Raw genomic sequence first — 26,992 nt, 5'->3', positions numbered from 1 at the left:
AAGTAAAACAGCGCAGCTTTTCTATGTAGTTTTAGATGATGATCCTGTGAAAATTCACTTCTGAACTGTTAAAAAGTAGAGAAAAATACTTCTTTTTTTTTAACTTTTTAATATCGAGAAGGCCAAAATTAGTACAACAACAATGCTCAGCACTTCAGCTTGTGATCCATGCCAGAAACTTTGTTATGCTTAACATTAAATGATTTAAAACGTTAACTTGCAAAGTCAGTTTTGTCTCTTGGAATTTTACAAAAGATTTGAGCTTGTTCATATTTTGTCATCTTCAGTTTTTATTTTTTCAATTATGAAACCTAGGTTTCATTGAATTTTGACATTGTTTATGGTGGGTTCTGCTGTTTTCAACTACAAGGCCCTGTTGATTGCAGCCATACGAAGTTGTTCTTAGTCCACTGCATAATGTTTGCACACCATCCATAAATAAATTTGTCTTTTGATATTCAGTATAAAACGCAGCAACTGCTATATGGTGTGCGCAGGAGAGAGCATGAGCCCCGGACAAGGACGTAATAATAATGGTCTGGAGATTGGTTGCTTGGTTGATGCTGCCAGTGGCCTGCTGACCTTCATGGCTAACGGCAAGGAACTAGGCACTTACTATCAGGTGAGGTTGTTTTGATGATGATGTCCAGTGTGAAGGGGGAAAATCAAATCCTTAGACTGCATCATATCATAAACTATTGTACAAGATTGGAAGAAAAAGTAACTGTCGCTGTTATGACAGTGATTTTTTTTTTCCCCTCCTATTTGGATTTTCTGGGTTTTTATTCATAGGCTTGTACTTATTGACTGTCAATACAGATATTAGTTAGTGTTTTTTTAATATGTAATTGTGGTTTTAGTGTCTGTCTTTGGTTATATATTTGTGCATCTGTGATTTAGGTTGAACCAAGTACAAAGTTATTTCCTGCTGTATTTGCTCAAGCTACAAGCCCCAATGTTTTCCAGTTTGAATTGGGAAGAATAAAGGTAAGTATCATTTGGCTTTGGTGCAGGTTGAGGACCAATATATGACATCAAATAATCTTCCCCCCCCCCTTCATTGCCTGCAATATGTTCTTGGTATGGGGCACATTCTTATGATTCTAGGTTGTTTGCACTATTGCTGTTTTTATTCTTTAACTCAGTTTAAATACTACATGTATTTAAAATACACTATGTTAGATGAGAATGGTTGTAACTGATTAGAATTAGCTGGGGATATTGCAAAGTCCCATTGATATTTTATGAATCTCACCCTTCATGATGAAATGAAATCATTGGGGTCAATAAGGCAAATGTCTTATTCTACAAACAGAGCATGAAAGATGATGAAACTGATTGTCTCTTCTGTTGGAATTTTCCAGAATGTAATGCCATTATCTGCTGGGTTATTCAAAAGCGAACACAAAAACCCAGTCTCTCAATGTCCTCCACGTCTCCATGTCCAATTTCTGACGCATGTGCTCTGGAGCAGAGTGCCAAACCACTTCTTGAAGGTTGATGTCTCTCGGATCAGTGAACGTCAAGGCTGGATGATACAGTGCCTGAATCCTTTGCAGTTCATGGCCCTTCACATTCCCGAAGAAAACAGGTTGATGTTTGTGTTGAACTATGTCAGAGCTAGGTTAGGATTATGAAGCTAGACATGTTAGAAAATTTCTGTAAGAAAAGCTCAAGGTCTTCTCAGCATTTATAACTCATGTAAATAAAAGCAGTGTGTTTTGAGTAAGCTACTATTAAAAATTAATCATATTTTTCATTGTTTTAAAATCTGCCTCCTTTTTTTGTTTTTCCAACCTCTCCTAGTTTCTCTCTAAACTCTTTAATAGTATGTATAGGTTTGAATGAAAATGAAAGGAACTCTGTTTATAAATTATTAAAGATAATCTGTAAAATAAGCAAAGATCTGTTATTGTAGAGGTATTTTAAGATTTATGACCAACTTAATTATTCCATTATTCTAATTTTACTACGTTTAGTTTAAGCTAGTGAAGAAACTTAACCCTGTGATTTCCTTGTTACCCAAATGTTTCAGCATTTTGCCAGTGCCAAACTGAAAATAAAATCAATAAAAAATTAGGTAAGAACTCTAAATAAAGCAACCCCGCCCCTGAACCCTCTGCAAATGAACTGGCTAGTCTGTTGCCATTTTGCGACCACTGATCTAAAAACCACACATGCTATAAATATATCAACCTATGCTAATTTAAAAACCTTCATTTTCAATTATCCAAATTCTTGTTTGTATTATGAAGAAGTATTCTTTTTTAAGCAAACAATTTTGATCTTTCCCACTGAAATGAATGGAAGTTGTACTCCAGGAGTGACTTAATTAAATTGCTGATGGAACTTTGTTCTTAGTCCTCAATTCTTAGGCTGACAGTGTTTCTCACATGAAAGTGAAAATGTGGAAAATGTCCTAGAACTGGTATTGTGCCAGTGTTATCCTTACGCACAATTTTGATTTCCTTCACTTAAGTAAGTTTTTGCACTGATGTGGAATTTACTGTATTGTTTTTTTCTCTGCAGAACAATTGATATTTTAGAGCTGACAGAACAAGAAGAATTGCTGAAATTTCACTACCATACCCTCCGATTATATTCAGCTGTTTGTGCTTTAGGCAACAACCGAGTGGCCCATGCTATGTGTAGCCATGTGGATGAATCTCAGCTCCTGTATGCTATTGAGAATAAATATATGCCAGGATTATTACGTGCAGGCTACTATGACTTACTCATTGACATCCATCTCAATACCTATGCAACTGCCAGGTTAATGATGAATAATGAATTTATAGTTCCAATGACAGATGAGACAAAGAGTATTACTTTGTTTCCTGATGAAAACAAAAAACATGGCCTGCCTGGTATAGGACTTAGCACTTCATTAAGACCAAGAATGCAATTCTCTTCTCCGAGTTTTGTAAGCATTAATAGTGAATGCTTTCAGTTCAGTCCTGAATTCCCTCTGGAAATCTTAAAGGCCAAAACCATAGAGATGCTGACTGAAGCTGTTCAGGAGGGCAGCCTCCATGTCAGAGATCCAGTTGGAGGGTCTACAGAATTTTTGTTTGTCCCTCTCATCAAGCTCTTTTATACCCTCCTAATTATGGGAATCTTCCACAATGGGGATCTGAAGCACATCTTGCAGTTGATTGAGCCCCGCGTTTTCAAAGAAGCAATGAGCCAGGAGGATGAAATTGATTTCTCAGAGAAGAAGCTGAGTTCAGAGGAGCTTAAGTCAGAAGAAGTAGAAGAAGAAAACAGAGGAGAGCAAGTGCCAAAGGAAGGACTCCTTCAGATGAAACTTCCAGAACCTGTTAAATTACAGGTAACAATACTGCTGTGATAGTGATTGTTCCCACTTCTTCACAGATCCTTTTTTTCTTCACTTGGTAATTTCTCTTTCAAGGACTACAGAATTGAATTATATCAAGTTAAATATCAAACCTATTTCATTGTAGGGCACAACAAGATTTAGTATCTTGCTGATGATATAAACTTGTTCACGATAGATCAAACAACTGCTGTTTCATTAAACAGCATTAATTTCCCAATGACACTAACAGGGAATTCTTCATTTTTGTGGATCCAGACAGAAAAGAAATTCCTTTGAAGAAAGGGCTAAATACATTCTCTTATAATGTTAATAGAACTCTTACATTTTATATATCTGAGGCAGATGCCAGATACTCCTGGTGTAGGATTACTTCACATGTAGTAAACAACAGCATTGAAGATTTTAGTCCCTTTAGTAGCTGATAGTCACTGCTGCTGTAAGGAATCCATCCTTATCTGCATAATGTAACAAGGTATTTCTTAGCTTGCAACTCTTCTTTCTGTTATGATGCTGTTTTCTCAGATGTGTCATCTACTTCAGTACCTGTGTGATTGCCAAGTACGACACCGAATAGAAGCCATTGTAGCATTTTCGGATGATTTTGTGGCCAAGCTTCAAGAGAATCAGCGCTTCCGGTACAATGAAGTAATGCAGGCCCTGAACATGTCTGCTGCTCTGACAGCTAGAAAAACAAAAGAATTTCGATCCCCACCTCAGGAACAGGTACAGCTTACAATGGACAGTTTTTTATCTGTTGTGCTCTGTGTGTGGCAGAGTTCTGTTTGATTCCAAAGGGTTTCCTTTTGGAGGTCAGTGTCATTGCGCTTTACTTTGTATTCTTTAAGATTAACATGCTGCTGAATTTTAAAGATGATAAAAATGATTGTCCTTGCCCTGAAGAAATTCGGGATCAACTCTTGGATTTCCATGAAGACCTAATGACACACTGTGGTAAGTAGTCTTACTCAATATTTCTACTTTTAAAATTAAATTAGCTTTAGAAGAATTTTTTCTAAATAATTTTACTTAAGAAACACCAACTAAGTAGTCTATAGATCATGCTATATCAGTTATGAATTACTATCAAAGAAAGATACACAGCTTGTAGTCAAAACCAAGGAAATGTTCTTATATCTGGTCAAACTAGAAGGGAATACAATATGCTTTGCTTCATGAGGGAAAAGTTGTTTTTTTTGGTTTTTGGTTTTTTTTTTTCACCATACAACTCTGCGAATAATGCTGTATCTCACCTGTTATTCAAGGCGTTCCTCTGCCCCATCCCCCTTCTCTTACACTCTCTTGCATAGGTTGGTAGAGGTTGTCTTTGCTGTATCTAGTTGACTATGGCCATGGTAACCACAGTATAATATAATATTAGTGGCTGATTCTTCTTGGACATGCATGAAGATACAAAAATTGTCATGTATTGAAATATACTAATAACCAAAAGGAGCAGTTAAATCTGTGGTTTTGATTTCTCACTTCAGTTGATGAAGGACAATTAAATTCTATGCATAATAAGATAGGAAATATAGGAACATTTTAAATACAAAGATACCAATATAAAAATGAAGTACCAAAATGTCTATTTTAGATGTCAAGCTCATATGAATGAATCAGGGCTGGAGCACCTCTCCTATGATGAAAGGCTGTGAGAGTTGGGCTTTTTCAGCCTGGAGAAGAGAAGGCTCCAGGGAGACCTTATTGCAGCCTTCCAGTGCCTGAAGGGCCTACAAGGAAGCTGGGGGGGACTTTTTACAAGGCCCTGTAGTGATAGGACAAGGGGTAACAGGTTTAAATTGAAAGTGGGGAGGTTTAGATTAGATATCAGGAAGAAATTCTTCACAGAGAGGGTGGTGAGGCACTGGAACAGGTTGCCCAGCGAAGCTGGTAACCCAAAACTAGATGTAGTATTCCAAATACCATCTGACGAGAGCCAAGTACTGGGGAATAATCGCTTGCCTTGAGCTAGTGATTATGTTTCTGCTAATACAGGATATTTTTAGCTCTCCTTTCTGTTAGACTGCACTGCTGACTGGTGTCTACCTTGCTGTCTGACAGAATCTTCAAAGTTCTTTTTACTAAGATGTTTTTTTGATCAGTTCATGCCCAGGCTGTATTGTCACAAGGGGTTGGTCTGTCGAAGTTGCAAAATTTTCCATTGGTCCTTGCTGAAGTTGGAGTGTCCTGCCAGCCTATACCTCTACCCTGTTGAGCTTCCTGCCCTTCAGTGCATTTTCTGCTCCCCCTGATTTGTATCATCCACAAACTTGATGAAGGCCCATTATGACACCTCAAATGAAATATTTTTATTTTAAATGAAAAAAGAAAATAGAAAAAAGAAACAGAACATTCAAAATAAACTGTCAGTTGGCAGAAAATGAAGGTGAAATAAAGAATTTAGAAACAACGTTTAAAAGGAGAAGAGGCTTTATTTTTCTCTTTGATTTTTTCCATTTTTTTAACATCATTCTCTTATGTTCAAATTACTTGGTCTAGTTTTGTCATTATTTTTCTTTCTTTATTGGGAAATGATAATTTGCATACTCTTCCATTAGAAAAATAATTTTGTGGATCAGAGGAGGCATTACAGTAGAACAGAATTAATTACTCTGTGTATTCAAAATATAGTGATTGCAAATTAGGTAAAACAGTTACACATCCTGAGTCCTATCGTTGGTTGATTAGCCAGTCGCCACTTGGGGATTCACATCTTCTGAAATGGTTCAGAGGCAATTACATTGGTGGTTTGCAAATCAGAAAAGTACAAGTAAAGTTCAGGGAACAGCTTAACTGTGGGAAAATAGACATTTCATTTTAGTAATTTCAGAGCATCTCTGTGTTCTAATTGATGACATTTCAGTGCCTTTACTATTAATTAGTTTGGTTGAGGAGACTGCTACCCAAACCGTTTTGTAGTATGATTTGGTGAAAAATGTTACTGATGATCCTTGTTTAGTATAGAGTCAATTACTCTCTTGAGAAAAAATATAACAAAATAACTTTTAATGGAAATGGAACAGTACTTAATACAAAAAAACCCAGACAATTTAAAATACATGCAAAAAATTTTAAGAATTACGTAATATCATGAAGAAATGGCCTATAAAATTCAAGACTGCTAAGGAGCTCCCCACAAACCCCTTAACCTCAGAATTTATATTGTAATCTGAAGAACCCAGAAAAATATTTGAATGACCTTTGAGCTTGTTTTAATGTGAGTAATAGGTATAGGTTGAGATTTTTAATTCCTTTACAATGTATGCATGAATGCATAAATTTGAAAACTGGAGAGAAATGAGCTGACAGGAATCCCATGAAGTTCAGCAATGGGAAGTGCAAAGTCCTGCACCTGGGGAGGAATAATTCCATGCAGCAAGGACAGGCTAGGGATCAAACTCGAAAGTAGCTTTGCAGGAAAAGACCCGGGAGTCCTGGTGGAGAACAAGCTGAGCATGAGCAGCAATGGGCCTTGTGGCAAGGAAATCCAGCAGCTGGGGTCACAAGTAAGAGACACAGACATGGATGCACTGTATTGAATCCAGGGAGTTGGAATCAAAGATGCTTAAATTCTTGGAGCATCTTATATATGAGGAGAGACTAAAAGGACTGGGGTTGTTTAACTTGAAGAGGAAGCTTATGGAGGGGTTGTATCAATGCATATAAATACCTCTTGGGCGGGGGGAGTAAAGGTGTCTGAGCCAGGCTTTCCTTACTGATGCCTTGTGACAGCACAAGTGACAATGAACACAAATTGAAATATAGGAAATTCTACTGATTTTTGTTTGTTTCGTTACTGTAAGGGTGATGGAACTCAAGAATAGATTGCCCAGAGAGGTGGAGGAGTTTCCACCTTAGGAGATACTAAAAATCTGGCTGGACATGGTCGTGAGCAACCTGCTCTAGTTGAACCTGCTTTGAGCAAGGAGGCTGGACTAGATGATCTCTAAAGGCTCCTTCCAACCTCAGCTGTTCTGTGAATCTGTAAAGCCTCACATGCGTGGGTTTTTTCTGTGTTGTTTTTTTTTTTTAACACGTTCGTAGCTTGTTATGCTCCTTCCAACCTCAGCTGTTCTGTGAATCTGTAAAGCCTCACATGCGTGGTTTTTTTTCTGTGTTGGTTTTTTTTTTTTAACATGTCTGTAGCTTGTTACAGGAATATCATGAAACAGACACTGTATTGAGAAGGTGACTACTTTCTTCTGACTGGTCACTAGAAAGTATATTTATTATAACTTCAGTTCTTTCACTTCTATGATATGTTTTACCTAAAAATCTCCTAGTCTTTACTAGTATTGGTTGCACCATACTGTGGCAGTAGGGACTATATCTGCACTTCTGAGCTACATATGTCCAAAAGAGGCATCTGCATTAGCATGGAAACATGCATGCTGGGGAATTTGACCACAAAAATATATTTACTATGTATTTTATGTATAATAACACACAATTTATACAGTAAGTTAGTATGATTACGTGATCTTTATCTGTAATTTGCTGCCTCATCCATACTTGTTTCAAACTGCTGGTTAAGGATATCCCATATCAAACTCTTTTGTAGCTGTAACTGTTCAATCTGATTATGTTTGTACATACAACATCCAAAACATGCTTTTAAGTTGTTTAATTTTATTCTTTTACTATTAACTGTATATTTTTTTAATTTCAGGGATTGAACTAGATGAAGATGGGACCTTGGATGGAAACAGTGACTTAACCATTAGGGGTCGTCTCCTATACCTTATGGAAAAAGTTACATATCTGAAGAAGAAGCAAGCTGAGAAGCCAGTTGATGATGATGCTAAGACATCCTGTAAGCAATATTAAATCAGTTTATTGTATCCTAATTCCAAATGGCAAGAGAAGAGGGGAGGAAGTTCTTAATATATTTTCAGAAAAAACAAGGTGAATTTTTAGTGAAACGTCTGTGCACCTTAACGTTTATAGCTCTGACTCAAAACAAGCTCAGATGGAATTCTTATATTAGGCAGATTTGTTTGCCAGTGGAGTGTGGTAGAAAATTTCTTCTACTGGCTTTTTCACCCCTGATTCTTTTTCAAGTAATAATTTTTCCAGAATGTGTTTTTCTGTTTGTAGAATTGGTGCAGACTTAATATTTGTAGCAAGGTCCTGATTATGAGAACTTGATAGTACAGTCAGCTGCAGCAGCTGATACTCAAACGAGTATTTGCATGAAGATCACCAAATTAGAGACGACTGCGATTAGACTGTAATTTGCAAAACTGTACTTAGGAGAAGCCTCCCCACCCAACCTAACATTCAAGATTTTCTGACTGTGGTTGTTCTGTCATTTTTCTGACACTTTCTGCCTTTCCTTTTTGATATGAAACATTGCCAGTGGCATCCAAGTTCTGCACTTGATGCCAACTGATTATAGAATTTTATTTATTTTTTACTTGTCAATGCTGATCTTAATTATAATTTTTTTGCTTTATTGTGGTGGGTAGTACTTTGCAATGTTCTATTTTTTTTATACTGCTACCCTACTAGGAGGAATGAATTTCTGGGCACACAGTTCAGGTATTCTGACTTGGGTAAAAATCTTGGTTTCCATCATTGACTACACAGAATTCCAAGGGAGACTGGCCTTTTAACTTGGTTGGTTAATGCAAATGCCTGAAGTTCTGGGCTTTCCCCAGGGTACTTACACTGCGATGGCTTCTTAGCTGCCAGTTATTAGTGTTAGTTTAGTTTTCTTTTAAGTAGAAATATTTGTCCTCATAAGTGTGCCTTCTAGCTTTGCAGTTTGTAACTGTTATTTCAGTTATCAGGCAGTGATAATTAGAGGCTAGGTCTTTGCAGAATGTGGTGATGAATCCTACAGCTTCCTAATGTTTGTTTGGTTGGGATTTTTTTTTTTTATGTAGTAAGCCTAAAGCTCTACAAAATTTAATTTTCTCTCTCTCATGTTAGTAGAAAGACAGCATTATGTTATACAAATTCCATACAACCCTTGAGAGCAAATAAGCACCCACACAACTCAGTATTGTGGTGGCTAGGCTGCTTGTCTTCTTCATTGCAAGCAAGGCAACAGCCAGACACACCGGTAGGTGGGATGCAGTATTGCAGTTATCAAAACAGGAGCCAAATGACAGCCTGCTCATGTGATCCTTCACAAAAACCGAAGGAAGCTTACCATTGTGTTCCTTCTTATTTATTTATTTCAATCCTTCTGAAATATCAGCCACATTATCAAATGAATTTCATCCTTTTACTTATTTTTAAACTGTTTTTATTCTAAAAAAATGCTAAGCTGCATGACAATGGAAATGCCTATAGTGTTGGGACAGTAACAATAAAATACAGTAGTATTGCTCTATTTTTCCCTTACCGTGTATTAGCAGTTCTTAGCACAAATTACCATCTTTTTTTAAACATTGTTTTCTGTAAACTCTTGTCTGTTCAATATCTTTCTTTAAGTACTTTTATTTTTATGTTTTCCTTGTTTGCGTTTGGCATGAAATTGCATTTGGTTTACTCCAAATCCATCGTAATGTTTCAAGACATAGATTTCTAATTTGAAAATATTTTTGATTGATTGTTTGCATCAGCCACCTTCTTCAACATCAGGATATTTATTAGGTAGTTTATTGAACTTCAGGAGGCATTATCAAATTTTCCTTGTCAGGCTTTCACGGTTATCTGCTTAACATGGGAATAAATTGGTTAGTTGGGTAAGTACTAAAGGTGAAATTCTCTAGTGTATATAACTATGAGGAGGATCCTGATCTCATCTGACAAAGTCTTGCAAATCTGAATGGAAGTTCCCTGAGATGGAAAAAAGCACATTATTGAATTGTCTTTATCAAATACTTTGCCTTCACTGTTAGTTCATGAGTAATTCTTCTGAACAGTAGTCTCAAATCTTAACTGACATTATATAGCTTGTCTGTTTTAACATGACTTTCCCAAATATAAATATACACACATATCCCAACTAATAAAAATTGCCAGTGAGAATATCAGATATGGGTTTGTTGCTTCATTAGATACTGAATTCAAAATATGCAGATAATTATGTGCCATTTATTTGTTTGGAATCTCTTAATTTCTCTTTCATATGAAGGGCCTTTGGTTTTAGGCAAGGACTAAGTTAAATTATTCTGTTCTGTACATTTAAAAAATTTTGAGTGTATATAGACTTTGGACATGTAAATATACAGTACAAAATTTACAGTCTTTTTACAGTATTTTTACAGTCTTACTTCATGATATGTAAGAAAACCCCTCAGACCTGAATTCCTGGAAAGATCTTGAAAGAAATATGTAGAAATAGAGCTGGTGACATTGTGAGCATCTTGTATGTCTTCATAATTTTTTTATGTTATCAGATTTATTTTCTGTACTTTAATTTTAAGTATAAGCTTTTGGTTTTGAATTGTTTCTGCTTCTCTTGCCTGTTTTTATTTTCCTTTGGCAGGCTGCTAAAGAAATACCAAGAAAAAGGTTGTTATTAAGAACGTAATTCATTCCAATTTATGTGCATAATGAGTTCTGAGAGATGAGCAATTAATGCTGATTTTTTTATGTTTGTGTTTGGTTTTTTTTTTCCCCTCCCCCACAGCTACTCTTCAGCAGTTGATTTCAGACACAATGGTACGCTGGGCCCAGGAATCAGTGATAGAAGACCCGGAGTTAGTGAGGGCCATGTTTGTATTGCTACATCGCCAGTATGATGGTATTGGTGGCCTGGTTCGAGCCTTACCGAAGACCTACACCATAAATAGTGTGTCTGTGGAAGACACAATCAATCTACTGGCATCCCTTGGCCAAATCCGTTCCTTGCTTAGTGTCAGAATGGGGAAGGAAGAAGAGAAACTTATGATTCGTGGATTAGGGTAAATAACATCTCTTTATTTACAGATGTTTGTTGCTGTTTGCTGTATGGTTATGGTCAAGGTTATGCGTGAAATCTGAATGTGAACAGTCAACATGGGTGTAAATGCAGACACTGGTATCAGTTGCGTAGTGTCTTCTCTTGTAAGATACCGCCTTCGCAGCTTTATATGCATCATTTTTGGAGAGAAGCAGATGACATCAGTAAGATGTGTGAGAAGTTGAAAACATGTATATAATGTTTTATGATATTACAAGATATGTCTTGTTACCGTGTTTTAAGCAGTATGCCTGTGAGGAATCCTGTCAAGAATACTGTCCGTTTTATATGAGTGCAGTGACTGGTAGCTGTTGGTACATACAATTCCTTCCAGCAGTCAGATAACGGAGTTGTCTACATGTTTTACAAACACCACCTTTTAATTGCACTGAATGTAGTTGGTGCTGTTTGCACGAAGAAGTAGTTAACACAGGATTTCTAATTATATTATTAATAATAGTGAAATATATCCTAATAAGGAGTACACTTGGAGAAAACTGTAAAGAAAATATGATCTTCTCTATGAGCAAAGAGTCTGGCTTTCCCTCTTACTTTGTTCAAAGAAATATTACCATCTGCGGGATGTCTGGTGAGATTAAACATCAGCTGTGATCTATTAGGAATCCCCAGTCAGCAAGAGCAATGGCAACCAAAGATAGCATTATATAAACAATGTCAGGAATGCAAGGACAAGAGAAGCTTTTGTTGTGCAAAGTAACTTTTTCTTTTTTTTGAGCTTACTGAAAATCTCAAATATCCAAATAATGTCTATACATAATTTTATAGTGTCATTATGAACCATGCCAACTTCTTAGCTTGCCAGCAAGTCCCATCAGTGTCTCATGTTTGTTGCAATGTTTAGTGTACTCATGCTAAAGCTTTGGCCAAGTGGAATGTCTGTCATCTGTCAAGAGACACAAAATACTGGTATTTCTAAATCCACCTTAGTACTTCAAATTTGAGTTGTTACATTTCACTTAACCTAATGAAGTCAAAAATGTGTGAGTGATTACTAGATTCTGGCAATCTTGTGCATGGGAAAAAATAAATCTGAGGGCTTTACGTTTCATGTTTTGCTTTTCCTGGTTGTGTGTAATTTCGGGACTAATTACACCTTTTAGAAATGTAAGTAAGTTTAAACCAGACATTTTTGTTGTACATAACATGTCTGCATCTGATTGTAATCTCAAAATACTAACATTATAATCTTCAGGATTGGTTTTAAAGTGTGTAAATATGTTCTGCGGAAATATGTAGGAGAGAAGAGTTCTTTTGAGCAGTAACTCATGAACTAAGGTTAAAATTTATTCAGCTTCTGTTTTTGATGCTTAGAGGATCACTGGATATACGTTCTCCTTCCCCTGCAATTGTTTTTTCTTGGTTTTGAGAGCAAATGTCAAATGTATCAAGGTTGAAGTATTCTAAAAAGTAGGCTTTGTCAAAAATATTGATTAGCTGAATTTAAAATTAAAGTAGTTATAGCAGTTTTGATCATGGTCTTGTCAGAAAATGTATTTAGATCTGGAATGGAATTTCTAATGAAAATAGAAGAACATCCTACTCTGGTGTAATCAAGTGGTGATTAGGGCAATAATTATACTATGGGAAAAGAAAGGTCAGGTTTTTCCAAAATGTGCATAGAAAAATAGATTATCAGGAGAGATTGAAACTCAACCTAAAAAAAATCCTTGAGGTAATTTTTCACCTCATATGGTGAAGAATTGCACAATATATTAGCCTTGCAAATAACATAGTAGGTGAACTGTTGGTCCATAACATTTTAATCCGATTTTGTAAATTTTGTTTTCCTGTAGAGACATCATGAATAATAAAGTATTTTACCAACATCCAAATCTCATGAGAGCTTTAGGCATGCATGAAACTGTCATGGAAGTGATGGTAAATGTGCTTGGTGGAGGAGAATCCAAGGTAAATCTATTCACTGTTAGAAGACAGAGTTTAGAAGATAGCTGTTTAAAACTTTATCCAGCAATGTGCTGAGCAGTCACTGGAGTTACTGAGACCATAACCTCCTACTAATTTTCATTAGAACAGTGGTAGACTAAGTTTTTAGAAGAATCTATTCTTCCCTTCTGGAGGAAGATATAATTAACATTTCAAATGCTTTAAAGAAAAAACTACAAATAGCACTTTATATGTTTACTGAGGTGGAGATATTTTTAGAAATATTAAAAATGGATGTATTGTGAGCATTCACATTCTTTCATGTTTGAATCTAGAATTTATGGGGGAACATAGCTCTTGTTTTTCAAATTTATAAGAGGTTTTAAACCCTTGATCCTTGGGGCTTAAGGAGCTTTTTACTTGCCAAGAAAGCCCTGTTGATTCTGGGGTGAAACCTAACCAGTTAACTTCACTAGGGTGCAGTGAATACAATGCATAAATATCGGTGTGTTAAAAGGCTGTTACATAAATGGCCTTTTGTTGTTTTATGCCTGTCTTAGAGTTTAAGCTTCAGTCTGGTTTTATTTGCTTCTTAGGAAATCACTTTCCCAAAGATGGTGGCAAACTGCTGTCGTTTCCTATGTTATTTTTGCCGCATCAGCAGGCAGAATCAAAAAGCTATGTTTGATCATCTTAGCTATTTATTGGAAAACAGCAGTGTTGGCCTTGGTAAGTAGTAAGTATGTGGCTTTTGAAATTCTAAACCAAGAACAAAATTGCATATATATATATGTATATATATAAAAAGAGAGAGATATATTTAGAAAAAAACCCGAACATGTATGTGTATAAAACCACTTGTGTTTTTCTGCATTCCTCTGTTCATGCCCTCTGTGTTGAAGTTTGTCCTTTACCCAGTGCAAAAACATCTTTGTTAACTGTATTGCTAACTCAAAACCCTGACAATAGCATTAAGTTGAGGCAATCTAATACACACTATTTTGTATGTTAAAAGACAGTTGATGTTTAGCTGCACATTTTGAGGAACTGAAGCAAATCCTGATTTTGATGCAGAAAATGATGAATAAGTGCTGGCAGAATTTCATTAGGACTTACTTCTCACTGCTCAAGCTTGCTACCCTGGACTTTGCTCTGTAGATGGTATATGCTTATGGCAGTGGGAGTAATACAGAGCTCATTTGCTTTGGTATGTGTGTATAGATGCCCAAAAATGAACCCTGATACTTTCTTAAACTGTTATCCTTTCTGTTTTCTAGGCTGAAGTGTTATAGAGGAGATACATTTCTCCTTTATTTAATTTAGTACTTGTAATTGAGAATATATAATTATTTAGAATCATCATAGTAATTTTGTTGATGATAACAAATTCCTTAGTAATGTATAGGTACAGGACAGAAGCGTAAAGTAAATACCTTTTTTGAGAGAAAGTCCCCAAACTGAATGCAACTGGAGTGTTAATGTGAAAAACTGTAGCTTTTTCTAATGCTATAATGACTACCAGTTTTTAAAGAAATAGGTAACATACAGTCTTATATTATAAAGCTTAAAGATATATTCTGTTCCAATACATTTGACAAAATGTCAGTGTTTTAGATATAAAATCCCCACTACTTTTTCCTCTAAAGAAGTTGCATCAGTTAGGAAAATTAGAAGGAATGAGAACTTAAAACAAAGTATGTGATGAGAATAGCAATGTGTAAAAATTTTTTTTCTAGCTTGAATATTTACAATGTATGTTAATTTCATATCTATGTCAAATTTGTACAAGTGTGGGATGATTCATTATAAACTGAGTGGCATAAATGATATTCCTATAATCATGTGCTAACTAATAAAAAAAATTTATTTTTAAAAAATTGCTCATGTATTTCCTATTAATTTGTTGGGTTTTATGAAGTTGGTTTTGAAACTAAATTTTATTTTAACAGCCTCTCCTTCTATGCGAGGATCAACGCCTTTAGATGTTGCAGCAGCCTCTGTGATGGATAACAATGAACTTGCACTAGCTTTAAGAGAGCCTGACCTGGAGAAGGTTGGTAGCTTCTTTACCAAGCATTTTATTTTCCCATGTAAGTGGGGGAAAGTTCCTGTTTCCAGGAGGAACCAAAATCCAAGGTTATAAGAATTATATGGGAGTTTTACTAACTCCCATAGGAAGGCTATCAGGATCTGATTGTTTGTTCTTTCTGCTGGTGGTCTGGATAGTTGAACTGAGTTTATGGTTAATATGTACACAGGTGTGTTTGGAAAGGAATTGCCTCAAGTGCAGGTCTTACTTTGGGAATAGTGGAGTAAATGTCCAACAAATCTTCACTGCAAAAATCTGTCTTTTTTATCTTAATGGTGACATGTTGTGGTGGCATAATACAAATGAAGTTACTGGAAGCCTTGTGACAATTTGTTACAATATATCATAAACATTCATGGAGATAATTACCTATATCTATCTGCATTTTTTCCTAATATTTAAACCTGCTTTAGAAAAGATTGAAGGAATTGCGATTAAGTAGACTAGGAATAAAAAACTCAATAGAGCATGTGACAGTTGTGTAGAAAATGTGAATTGGTGCTGCAAGAAAGAGTAGAATAATAGTTACTGTGTCAGTGGTGGATAAGAAAAGTGGCTTAAATATGGGAAGACAGATTCAAGACAGACACTAAAAAGCATGTTGTAATGGGAGGTAAGACAGTGGAATACATTGTCCAATTTGTCGTTGAAGACCTCCAATTCTGGACATGCTATAACTTTCATGGGAAAGCATCTGTCAACAGTAATGTAAGTGCAGATGATCCTTTCTTGGAATAGAAAGATGGACTATATGTGTTTTAAAAGACATTTTTAAACTTATCATTCCTATAAATGGTCAGCAAAAAGAAGCTGTCTGGTTAAAGGCTATGCAATTACAATTCAGGAAGCAGACAATCAGCTGAAAACTACTACTGTAGGTGTGAATTAAACTGAGTGTTACCGCTGTGTGTCTAAAATGAAAGAAAGAAAAAAGGCCAATAAAGAGAAAAGGTTAAAATAAAAGAGTAGACCTGTGAGTTATATTAGAAGATTTGTTTTTCAATATGGATAGTGTGTAATTGGGGAATACTACAAAAATGACTAATTTGTAATGCTCAGGGTTGCAAGAGAAATGAAATGTAGATAGCAAAGCAGTGATTTAGAGCAAGGAAAAATGGAATTGAGATATGTAAGGCTTTGCAGTTCTTGGCAGAAGTAGGAAAAGACTGGGAAAGTGAACTAAAAATGCTGTTCTCCTGATATGTGGAATATACAAATATGGTTTTGTCAGGGATAAATGTGGACACATTCTCTGAGACAATGTATGATCTTGCTTCCCTTTGAAACTGCACTTCTTTTTCGCAGTTAATATCTTTTTCACCTTACCTTGCTTTTAGGTGGTTCGCTACTTGGCTGGATGTGGATTGCAGAGTTGTCCTTTGTTGATTTCTAAAGGCTACCCAGATATAGGATGGAATCCAGTTGAAGGAGAGCGATATTTGGATTTTCTTCGTTTTGCTGTATTTTGCAATGGTAGAGTAGAAGCCTATAAATTTTATAACTTTCTCTAATGTTCACCTAAGTTTGCTATTTAAATGACAAATAAAAGCCAACCTGATAAGTTACTGTAAATTGAAAAGACAGTTTGTGTGAAGAGTACTGTTATGAAAGACATACAGTAACTTATCAGGTTAAGGTCCTGTGAGCCTATACTCCGTTGTTTAGATCCATCTTTAGTCTTTGAAATGCCCACATCTCCTTTGGAAGTAGAGTAGGGAGCCTAAATATTTTTATAATAAACCCCATGCTAGTCATAGAGCCAAACATCCATCTTTGGATGAGGATTTAGATAGTCAAAATTTAGTGTTTAGCAGATATATTGGTCCCCTCACTAACTCTCTCACTTTACTAAAAGTCAGTAGTTTCAGTGATGCTTTAAACATCCTTTATTACATAGTTACTTCTTCAGGTCTTTTTTTTTTTTTTAATTAAATAAAATGCTTTATTTTGTAGCTTTTGTTGCAATAATAGAAGAGTATGTTTGTGTGTTTATGTAACTCTTTCAGGATATTTAAACTGTTTCGTAGTTGAAAGGATCTACTGATGCATTCTGAACTTTTGTGTACCTTTTTCTGATTACATTTCAAGTCTTTGAGACAATCTTAAATCTTGTTATTGTTCTATGTGTTAGGAGAGAGTGTGGAGGAGAATGCTAATGTTGTAGTCAGACTGCTTATCCGTCGACCTGAATGTTTTGGTCCAGCTCTAAGAGGAGAAGGAGGCAATGGATTACTTGCTGCCATGGAGGAAGCAATACAGATATCAGAAGATTCAACAAGAGATGGACCTTCCCCAAGTAATGGATCTAGCAAAGCCCTGTAGGTTCAGTGGAATTGCTTACATTGCCATCATTTTTGTTTGTTTTATAATCTTAGTCTTGAAACGGCTTGTTTGTTTTAAGATCTGAATTATCAGCTAGATTGTTCCTTGGATCCTATGGAGGATAGAGATTTGTCTTCTACCAAATAGTGCACTGTTAATTTAGTGCACTATTAATTTAAGAAACTAAATATTAAATCCTCTTTAGAATTCGTGGCCAGCAGGTCGAGGGAGGTGATTCTGCCCCTGTACTCTGCTCTGGTGAGACCCCACCTGGAGTGCTGCGTCCAGCTGTGGAGCCCTCAATATCAGAAGGATATTGACCACTTGGAGCGAGTCCAGAGGAGGCCACGAAGATGCTCAGAGGGCTAGAGCACCTCTGCTATGGGGACAGGCTGAGAGAGTTGGGCTTGTTCAGCCTGGAGAAGAGGAGGCTCCGGGGAGACCTTATTGCAGCCTTCCAGTACCTGAAGGGCCTACAAGGGTGCTGGGAGAGGACTTTTTACAAGGGCCTGTAGTGACAGGACAAGGGGTAATGGGTACAAATTGAAAACAGGGAGGCTTAGATTGGACATCAGGAAGAAGTTCTTCACAGAGAGGGTGGTGAGGCACTGGAACAGGTTGCCCAGAGCAGCTGTGGATGCCCCATCCCTGGAAGTGTTCAAGGCCAGGCTGGATGAGGCTTTGAGCAACCTGGTCTAGTGGAAGGTGTCCCTGCCCATGGCAGGGGGGGTGGAACTCGATGATCTTTAAGGTCCCTTCCAACCCAAACCACTCTGTGATTCTATGATTCTGTTTGTTCTTTGTCTGTCAGTTAAAAATCAATCTCCTGATGCAAAATGAGACAGATAAATGACAGAACAATGCAGATGTCACCACAATCTTTTAGGGACAAATGTAGTCTGTGTGTGTCTGCTCAAATTCCACAAGTTAACAGGAAGTTACCGTATGTAAGCTGTTACATCTGTAAGGTGATTTTCCTTACTTATTGCAGATGTTAAAACCTTCTTGTATTTTTATTGTCTTTTCAATTTTTTAACATTTTAAATTTTTTTTTAATGTTTAACTAATTATAGTGAAATGGAAGAACAAGAAGATGACACTATTCACATGGGAAATGCAATCATGACCTTTTATGCTGCTTTGATTGATCTCTTAGGACGTTGTGCCCCTGAAATGCATGTGAGTTTTATATCTTCATGCCTTGGAAAGTAAGGACAGTTGTTGTACAGTTTCCTTGGTGGTTTTCTATTTGGCTTTTTCACAGTAACATGTTACCAAATATTAAAGCTGTGGTATGGCTATGTAGTATCTTAATGTACATAATGTGTTAATCTGCTAATTTGCAAGGAATTTCTGTAAACTATTCAGCAGCCGTTCTCAAAAGAACGTGGCCACTGCTTTTCTTCTTACTGTTCCCTTTGGTTGGTCTTCAACAACATTCTGTCATGAGTATTGTCCATTGTGACAATCAAACCCCTCAAGTTTCTCTATTCATTGTGATGATGCAGAGTGATTTGCTTCTTTTTTAAATGTGGTTTTGCTGTCTTCATGCACTTATTTAAACAGAGTGTTTAAATCATGTATAAAAAGAGTAAATGTTGTAGGGTATTCTTTTAAAACATAGGAATAAGCATCATCTCTGGACATACACATCGATATCTCATAATCTTTATTCACAATGACAAACCTTCACAAAGGTAAGATAGCACTATTTCAGCCATTAAATACAAAGTACTATACACACTGTAAAAAAACAAGCCCATACCACTTAGTTCTTAAGAGCTTGAAAGTATTTCAAAATACGGTCCTATTCATTAGAGATTGTACTTAGTTATGTGTAGTTTCTCATTTCACTCTGAAATGTGCCCTCATTCATATAGATCAGTATCAGATTTGTGCAGAGATGGATAATTTAAGAAAGGTGAGAGATAAAAATATAATAAGGTTAGTGTATGAATATCTGTTTTGTTTGAATAAAAAAGTTGTCTTGCTTTCTCCCTGTCTTGCTGCCTTTTTAAAAACAAAATCAAAACAACTGGGATACACAAAACTTGTTGTGATTTGGCCAGGAAAGAAAAACAGACTTTTTAAATCTGAAAACCTGATTTTGCTCTCTCCACCACTATATTTTGATGGTTTGTTCACCTGTTTTATATGGTTTGTTCACCTGTTTTACCTAACATTCAATTCTGAAAATGGGCTTAGTCTTATTTAATAACCAAACATCTAGATTTTGAGACTTTGCACATATGCTTCCAAAAGACGGAAAAAAAACACTCAAACCGGATTGCTTGAAAATTAGTAATTATAATGTGATTTTGACAGCAGTCATTCTTGTGTATTTATGGTTCAGGAAGTTTCCAGAACCTGAACACGTACACAAGATAAAAAGAAAACCTTGTTAATTTTTTGGTGGGTTTTTTATGTCTTTTCCTTAGCTAATCCATGCTGGGAAAGGGGAAGCCATTAGAATTAGATCAATTCTACGTTCCTTGATTCCACTGGAAGATTTGGTGGGAGTAATTAGTATCCCTTTCCACATGCCAACCATAGCTAAAGGTAAGATGATTGTTCTATTTTTTTTTTTCTCCCATCCTATTCTTATGTTTTGTCATTTAACCCCATATTGATACTCATACTTCTCTCAGTATTTAAAAATGTTACAGAAATAAACTATTTATTGTATGAAATAGAAATCATGTGTATTTCAAACATTTCAAAATTTTTTCTGCAGGCTATATGCAATAGTTCTGTGTACACTTAAATCACTGATATTCATCCCATTCATTTAAATTAAATTCCAAAAATCTATTACAATTTTAAAAAGAAATTTAAAAATGCATGCTTTCAAAAACAGTTTTTAAAATCACAGAACTTTTAAAAAATATCTTATCTTGATATATATCTTGATATATTCCTTAGATTTTGGTGTTCTAACCCTATGAATTGTTTCTAGCAGTCTTTACTAAGACACCAGAGTTGTTCCTCAGCAACTATGGTGAAATTATAGGTGTGACATACACATGCAAATGCATTTCTTAGCTTTCTGCCGTCATAGAAGTGATTGCAATAGTGGGAGCTATGTGAGCATCAATATCAAAGGGAAAGGTGTTACACCTACTGCTTTGGGTGTCTGGAGATAGAAAATTGCAGTTGCAACATGGGATGTCTAGGGACTTAGGGCACAAGAATACCCAATAGTTTAGAGTAGGAAAATCCAAAAGGTCAATCATTCTATTACACCATTATTTATTTACATTCCTAATAGTGATAGGTGTGTAGGTGGTGTCTCAGTAGCATAGAGTACAGCTCATAGATACAGAATTATTTGGCTTTGAAAATGAAAGTATAAAAATTTAAAAATATTTCAATGACTTCCTATGAGATATTTCAGGATATTTCTGATACAGAGGACTTCTTAGCACAACCTTAATTCACTGCCAAACATTAGATATGCTCACCAGTGCTTCATTCCTGGGGTGTTTGATGTAGAAATGTAGTATTTTTTACTTTCTGTCTGCTTCTTCTACTAACTAGTTAGTTCTCTAGATGAATTAGTATGGTTTGGGTACTTATCATACTAGAATATCAACTGATAAGAATCCCTTAATACACAAAGCATGAACAGAAAGATGTGTATGGACTTTGAGGTCCAGCTTGGTAGAACTTGCCCTATGGACTCTATTTCAGTTAGCTATGAATATGTTGCCTTTGTGTAAATAAAACCATGGGGAAGATGCTTAGTTGTTTAACAGACTCAAAATCTCTGACAAGTAGTAGCACTACCTAGTCTGCTGGTGAAGGATGATCCTTGTCATTGAAGTCTTATTTCTTCCTTTTAGATGGTACTGTGGTGGAACCTGACATGTCTGCGGGGTTTTGCCCAGATCACAAGGCAGCCATGGTTTTGTTCCTTGACAGGGTCTATGGAATTGAGGACCAGGATTTTCTTCTACACCTTCTTGAAGTTGGCTTTCTGCCCGATCTTCGTGCTGCTGCTTCCTTAGATACGGTAAGGGTTTATGCCTGTTATTATTTCAGTTCTGTTATCTTACTGAACACTCAAATGTTTTCATTCCTGGAAAACATTTTTTATTTCTTCATGTTGTCTTCTGCATTTCTCAAATGCTGGATGAGGTGTCTGTTGCTGCTGAACTTTGAAAAGAAACAGTGAGAAAGCATTCTGCAGAATGATGATCACTTTATAAAGAGCCCCCATTGAAATCCCTATCCATAAAAGATGTGATGCTTTAACCAGGAGAATTTCTGAGCTTGCATTATAGTATCAAAATCAGATCAGCTGCCTATGAAGCATGTAACTGAGAGCCTCTTTCCACACATTTACAGAAAGTGTTCTTTTCCATTCATGTTAGTGACATCTACATTCATTTATTTAGGAAATCACTATTTTTTTTAATATATTTTTGTTTAGTTCCTCGTCAAAATTGCTAGCTTTTTTCCCTGGGTCTGATTTATGTCTAATTTTTCTTACCTGGCTTGGTCCAGAAAGATTGGATTTAGAGAGCTTATGTGGTGTCTAAGACATGGACTCTGATTTCCCTATAATTATGTGGCTGTTAAAGAAAGAGCAGGTGAGGATTTTTTTCTCACTTGGAACTTGAGCTTAATCGTAACACAAAAACATACTGAGATTTGTAAATGCTTAACAAAACACTCCAAAATCAGGTCATAACATTGAAGTCTGCAACTATGCCATCCTTTAATATAGTCTTGAAAATTGTTTTGCTTTCGAATGGTGATCTTTAGTGTTAATGTTTTCATTAATTTAAAACAAAACAAAAGCCATCTGCGAGACTTCAGAAACAGGAAAACAAGGAAGGCATCCAGCTACCAGTTTGTATCAAATCCTCATTTGTGTGTTTTGGAAATTTCACTCTTTATAACTACCACAAAAACAAACCAAACAAGTTTATTTTTCATCTGTAACAACACCAATAAGACAAATCTAACTTCTGTCCCATCTAATCCATAGGCTGCTTTAAGTGCTACGGATATGGCTTTGGCTCTGAATCGATACCTTTGCACTGCAGTCTTGCCTCTGTTGACCAGATGTGCTCCTCTCTTTGCGGGCACAGAACACCATGCTTCCCTCATTGATTCCTTATTACATACGGTGTACAGACTCTCAAAGGGATGTTCTCTTACCAAAGCTCAGCGAGATTCTATTGAAGAGTGTTTGCTGTCTATCTGTGGGTAAGAACATATTCCTGGCTGGACAGGAATGCTAATTGATAGAGTAACTATGATATTTATAATACAGAAATGCAGAACTATGCCACCAGTAGCATAATTAAGATTTCTTTTTTTCTGGCAGATGATTGTGATATTTTTAAATACACTGTATTCAGTTTGCAACTTATTAATAACTCAATTATTTCTCTGTCATTGAGTTTTTAAAATTAAAACCTTGGTAATTAACTAAGAGAGCATACTGCAAAAAGACAAAGCTTTAGAAACACTGAATTGTGCATACACTGCAGTGCCATTTAAAAACTTTTAGCTGTACAGATTAACAGTATGGCTCATGATGAGTAGATTATACCATTCTGTGGTGATGTTTCTGTTGTGTTATATTTGAAATCCTAATCAATGACTAGTACTGTTATACCTCATTATTGACACGTATGGGAGAAATTTTGTCTGGGTATATGCAGTCTCAAAACCAGTTGATTATTAACAGTTTTTTTTAATAAGCATACAAGCTCAATTTGACTAGTCACATACGAATTTATTTCTAATTAAAGTTAGCAATATTTAGGTCTTCAAATCACCAGACTTGTTTTTAATATTTCACCATAATTCTTTTGCATAATGTAGAAATGTGTTTAGAAATGACAGACAATTATACTACAGTACTGTAAAAAAACTACTATATAGAATTTCTTTATAAAATATATTACATTGACCATTTTATATTTATATTCAGTTGATAAGATCCAATATAATGGACCAATATAAAATATATTATATTTGCTATTTATCTGGAAAGGTTTAGTGCCCACATCATTCTAACATACATGGTATACCTATTTCTTCCATCCTTCAAGTTGGTACCCACTGCTGCATGTCTTCTTTAGTACTTAAGTTAGTGTTCTTATGTCTTAGTTTCTAGGATATTTTTAAGAGCCATTGAGATATATTACAAGAAATTATTTTTATAGCCTTTACTCATGGGCATGTTGATCATAATATACAATATCAAAATTCAATTTTTTTTCCTGATTTTTTTTTTTTTGTCTATAGATACTTTTTCTGCTTCGTTAAAGCATTTATTTTTCAACTTGTTCAGCAAGTTTCCTTTGCTATGCAATTGTTTACTTTCTTCTGGACACATTATTTAGTGCCACAAGCGAAATCCTATTACTTTATGAATTTGAAGAATTTGAATGGCATAGAACTGAGAAGTTGCTTTAAGGTACTTACTAATTATTTACATGACATTATGCTGGTACACCCCTTTGAAATGGTTTGTCTACTTTCAGGCAGTTGAGGCCTTCCATGATGCAGCATTTGCTGAGAAGATTAGTATTTGATGTTCCTCTATTAAATGAACATGCAAAGATGCCTCTGAAGGTAAAAGTGTATTTTAATATTCAGCAGCATTCCTTGTAACAAAATGAAACAGAAAATCCTTGCATGGAGAATATTCTCTTTGTTACCTTATCTCCACTCTGAAATAATTTAAGACCATAATCTTAAAGATAAATAGACAAATTGCTGCTTTGACAGGAATTTGGTCTAATTTACTGAATTAGACTGAATTCCTGCCAGAATTCAGAAAGTGCCAGTCAAACTGGAGATGCTGGAACAGCCATTCTTTAGGATCCATGTGTGAGAAAAGCAGTTGATAATTTAGTATACTGCCCTGAAGAGGACCTTCTAATGCATTATGTCATTCTGTGTGCTTCAAATACCAAATAGTAACTTGGTGCTACCTGCATGGCTAAGGGTCTTCAGGTTTCTTGCAGGGGAAAGAGCTGCTTATCTAGGACAGCAGGTTTTTTGATCCTGAAGGTCATGACTTCCATGAGTTTCCCATATTGCTGAACTGAACAGGAAGGAAATGAACCATGGTGTTAACATGGGCAAATGATTTTGTCTGCTGACACCTAGACTACTAATAGGAGCTTCTGAGGAAAGTAAACTTTATCTCAAGATAGAACTAGAACTTTCCAAAGGTTTCACTTATAGTAATTCAGTGATTACTGAAAATCCTGCTTATATCACCTAATGTGTTTCTGATTTGAAAGTACCAGGCATATTCATTATAGACTTGTGCAGGCAAACAGGTTATAGTAGTCTAAAGAGACAGCTGCAAGTGAATCATGAATCTGAAAATGTAATTTGAATGGAAAGAGAAGAGGAAATAATGAAGGCGAAACCAGAATTGAGTGCGATCTTCTGTGAATACCTTTCCTGGCTTCTACAATTAATATAACATCAGTTTAGGCAACATATGAATTCAGGTCTGTGATGCTTTTCCTGTATAACTTGGTGTGAACTTTCTGGGATAGAGCTGCCTTGTTTTTATTCTCTCATAAATTATGTTCAGTGCTTCATCAGGGACTTCTGTAAGTGTAAACCTGCCTTTAGTCTTGGCTAGATTTAAAAATATATACAAATATATTAGGACTCACACATTGTCCAAAAGCAAACCTGAACTCTGGCCATTGTAGAATAGAATGTATTTGGAAAAAAAAAATGTTTTCAGATGCATCTTAGACTCTTTCAGTTAGTAATTCTAAGATACCTGTGGTTCTCCATGAATGATAAAACTTCTGGTTTTTTCACATTATCTATGCATATAAGTTCTTCTTTCCCTTTATTCTTTAATCATTTGACAATTTAAATATTGAATAGAAAATAACAGATTATTTAAATCTGAAGATGTACAAATGCGTTCTATAGGTTGTTTTTCTGATCCGCGAAAATGATAACAGGACTGCGTAGTATTGAGGTTATATTTTTGATATTCAAAATCCTCAGTTCAAATCAACTTTTTTTAATGCCTGTCTTTATTTCTGCACATTTATGCTATTAATATATGCATTTTTCCATGCATTGGTATTTGCTTTGACTAGAAAAAAGGGAATCCTGTCAGCTCTTTACTGACTTTGACTTGTAATATTTTGCCAACATGCTTTGCATAGTGCTGTTGAAAAAAATGATATTTTTCTCTGAGGAACTGTTAAAATGAACTCTGAATTAAAATTCCAGCTATAGTTTATAGAAGGCTCATTTTGTGCCTTAAGAAAATCTGCCCCTAAGTAGGACTAGTTTTTTCATACTTCTCTATTGCCAGACATTTGTTCTTTGGGATTGCCTTTACTGACAGATGTAGAATTTCTCCTCTTCTTGTCCACGACTCTGTGATATAGAGAACAAATTAAGTGCAAAATTTGTGATGTTTCACTTTGGCAAATACCCAATAACTGGTCCTTCTGTCATTTGAGTTCCTGATAATCTGGAATCTTCTAACCGCTTAAGAAGAAAGTATCCCTGAAATATGTATTTAATGAATGAGAAGAAGAGAGGATAAAGCTCCTCTACCAGTTGTAATTGAGGTCAGGAGGGTAGTCTCGTGGGTTTTACAGCTCACAGAAGAGATAAGTCACACTGGGAGTTTTTGTTGAATAGCTCTGACATGTAAATAATAATTGTGAACTTGGTGAAATCATGGTTCTATTATTTTACCCACTGTCATGGCTTAGGCCCAGCTGGCAACAAAAGACCATGCCGGTCATTCGCTCACTCCTTTCTGTGATGGGATGGGGAGGAGAAAATACAAGGAAAGGCTCGTGGGTGGAGACAGGGGTAGGGAGGGATCACTCACCAGTTATGGTCACAGGAAAAACAGACTCCACTTGGGGGGAAAAATCATTATTTTATTATCAATCAAATCGGAGTAGGATAAGGAGAGATAAAACCACCCAAATCTTAACAACACCTCCCCCCCACCCCTCCCTTCTTCCCAGGCTCAGCTTTGCTCCAGGTTTCTCTACCTACTCCCCACCAGCAGCACAGGGGCACAGGGAATGGGGGCTGTGGTCAGTCCATCACACGTTGTCTCTGCTGCTCCTTCCTCCTCGGGAGGAGGCCCTTTTCCAGCATAAGCCCGTCCAGCAAGCTGCAGTTCTTCACAAACTGCTGCAGCATGGTTCCCTTCCATGGATTTGCAGCCTCCTCAGCGTGGGAATCCCATGGAGTCATGGGTTCTTCAGGCACAGCTGTCTGCTCTGGCGTGGGGCCCTCCCTGGCCTGAGGGCAGGTCTCTGCTCTCCCCTGACCCTCCATGGCTGCAGGGGCACAGCCTGCCCCTCTCTCCATAGGCTGATGGGGACCTCTGCTCCGGTCAGCTCCTCTCATCTTTCCTCACTGACCTGTGTGACTACCTGGTTGTCTTTCTCACACCCCACTC

The 26,992-nt window shown here is 36.2% G+C and overlaps 1 protein-coding gene across 1 annotated transcript in view; it reads left to right on the top strand.

Moving 5' to 3' along the window:
• The window catches only part of RYR2 (ryanodine receptor 2 (cardiac)), a gene marked incomplete at both ends in the record, with an annotated part of 65,457 nt that extends 41,310 nt beyond the window's left edge, over window positions 1–24,147 (top strand). Inside the window, 18 exons of the mRNA XM_010157909.1 lie at window positions 463–622; window positions 901–987; window positions 1,365–1,591; window positions 2,530–3,331; window positions 3,863–4,063; window positions 4,186–4,291; window positions 8,010–8,153; window positions 10,926–11,199; window positions 13,052–13,166; window positions 13,739–13,871; window positions 15,092–15,195; window positions 16,569–16,704; window positions 17,363–17,549; window positions 18,627–18,732; window positions 19,992–20,112; window positions 21,396–21,565; window positions 22,547–22,767; window positions 24,057–24,147. Of these exons, the coding sequence (XP_010156211.1) occupies window positions 463–622; window positions 901–987; window positions 1,365–1,591; window positions 2,530–3,331; window positions 3,863–4,063; window positions 4,186–4,291; window positions 8,010–8,153; window positions 10,926–11,199; window positions 13,052–13,166; window positions 13,739–13,871; window positions 15,092–15,195; window positions 16,569–16,704; window positions 17,363–17,549; window positions 18,627–18,732; window positions 19,992–20,112; window positions 21,396–21,565; window positions 22,547–22,767; window positions 24,057–24,147 (3,385 nt within the window). The remainder of the gene's footprint in view (window positions 1–462; window positions 623–900; window positions 988–1,364; window positions 1,592–2,529; window positions 3,332–3,862; window positions 4,064–4,185; window positions 4,292–8,009; window positions 8,154–10,925; window positions 11,200–13,051; window positions 13,167–13,738; window positions 13,872–15,091; window positions 15,196–16,568; window positions 16,705–17,362; window positions 17,550–18,626; window positions 18,733–19,991; window positions 20,113–21,395; window positions 21,566–22,546; window positions 22,768–24,056) is intronic.
• Window positions 24,148–26,992: the final 2,845 nt, after the last annotated feature.

This window comes from Eurypyga helias, unplaced genomic scaffold, assembly GCF_000690775.1.
Source record: "Eurypyga helias isolate BGI_N326 unplaced genomic scaffold, ASM69077v1 scaffold9048, whole genome shotgun sequence".
NCBI lineage: Eukaryota > Metazoa > Chordata > Aves > Eurypygiformes > Eurypygidae > Eurypyga > Eurypyga helias.
The sequence above is the reverse complement of the archived record's forward strand: the minus strand, read 5'-3'. Positions and strand labels throughout refer to the sequence as shown.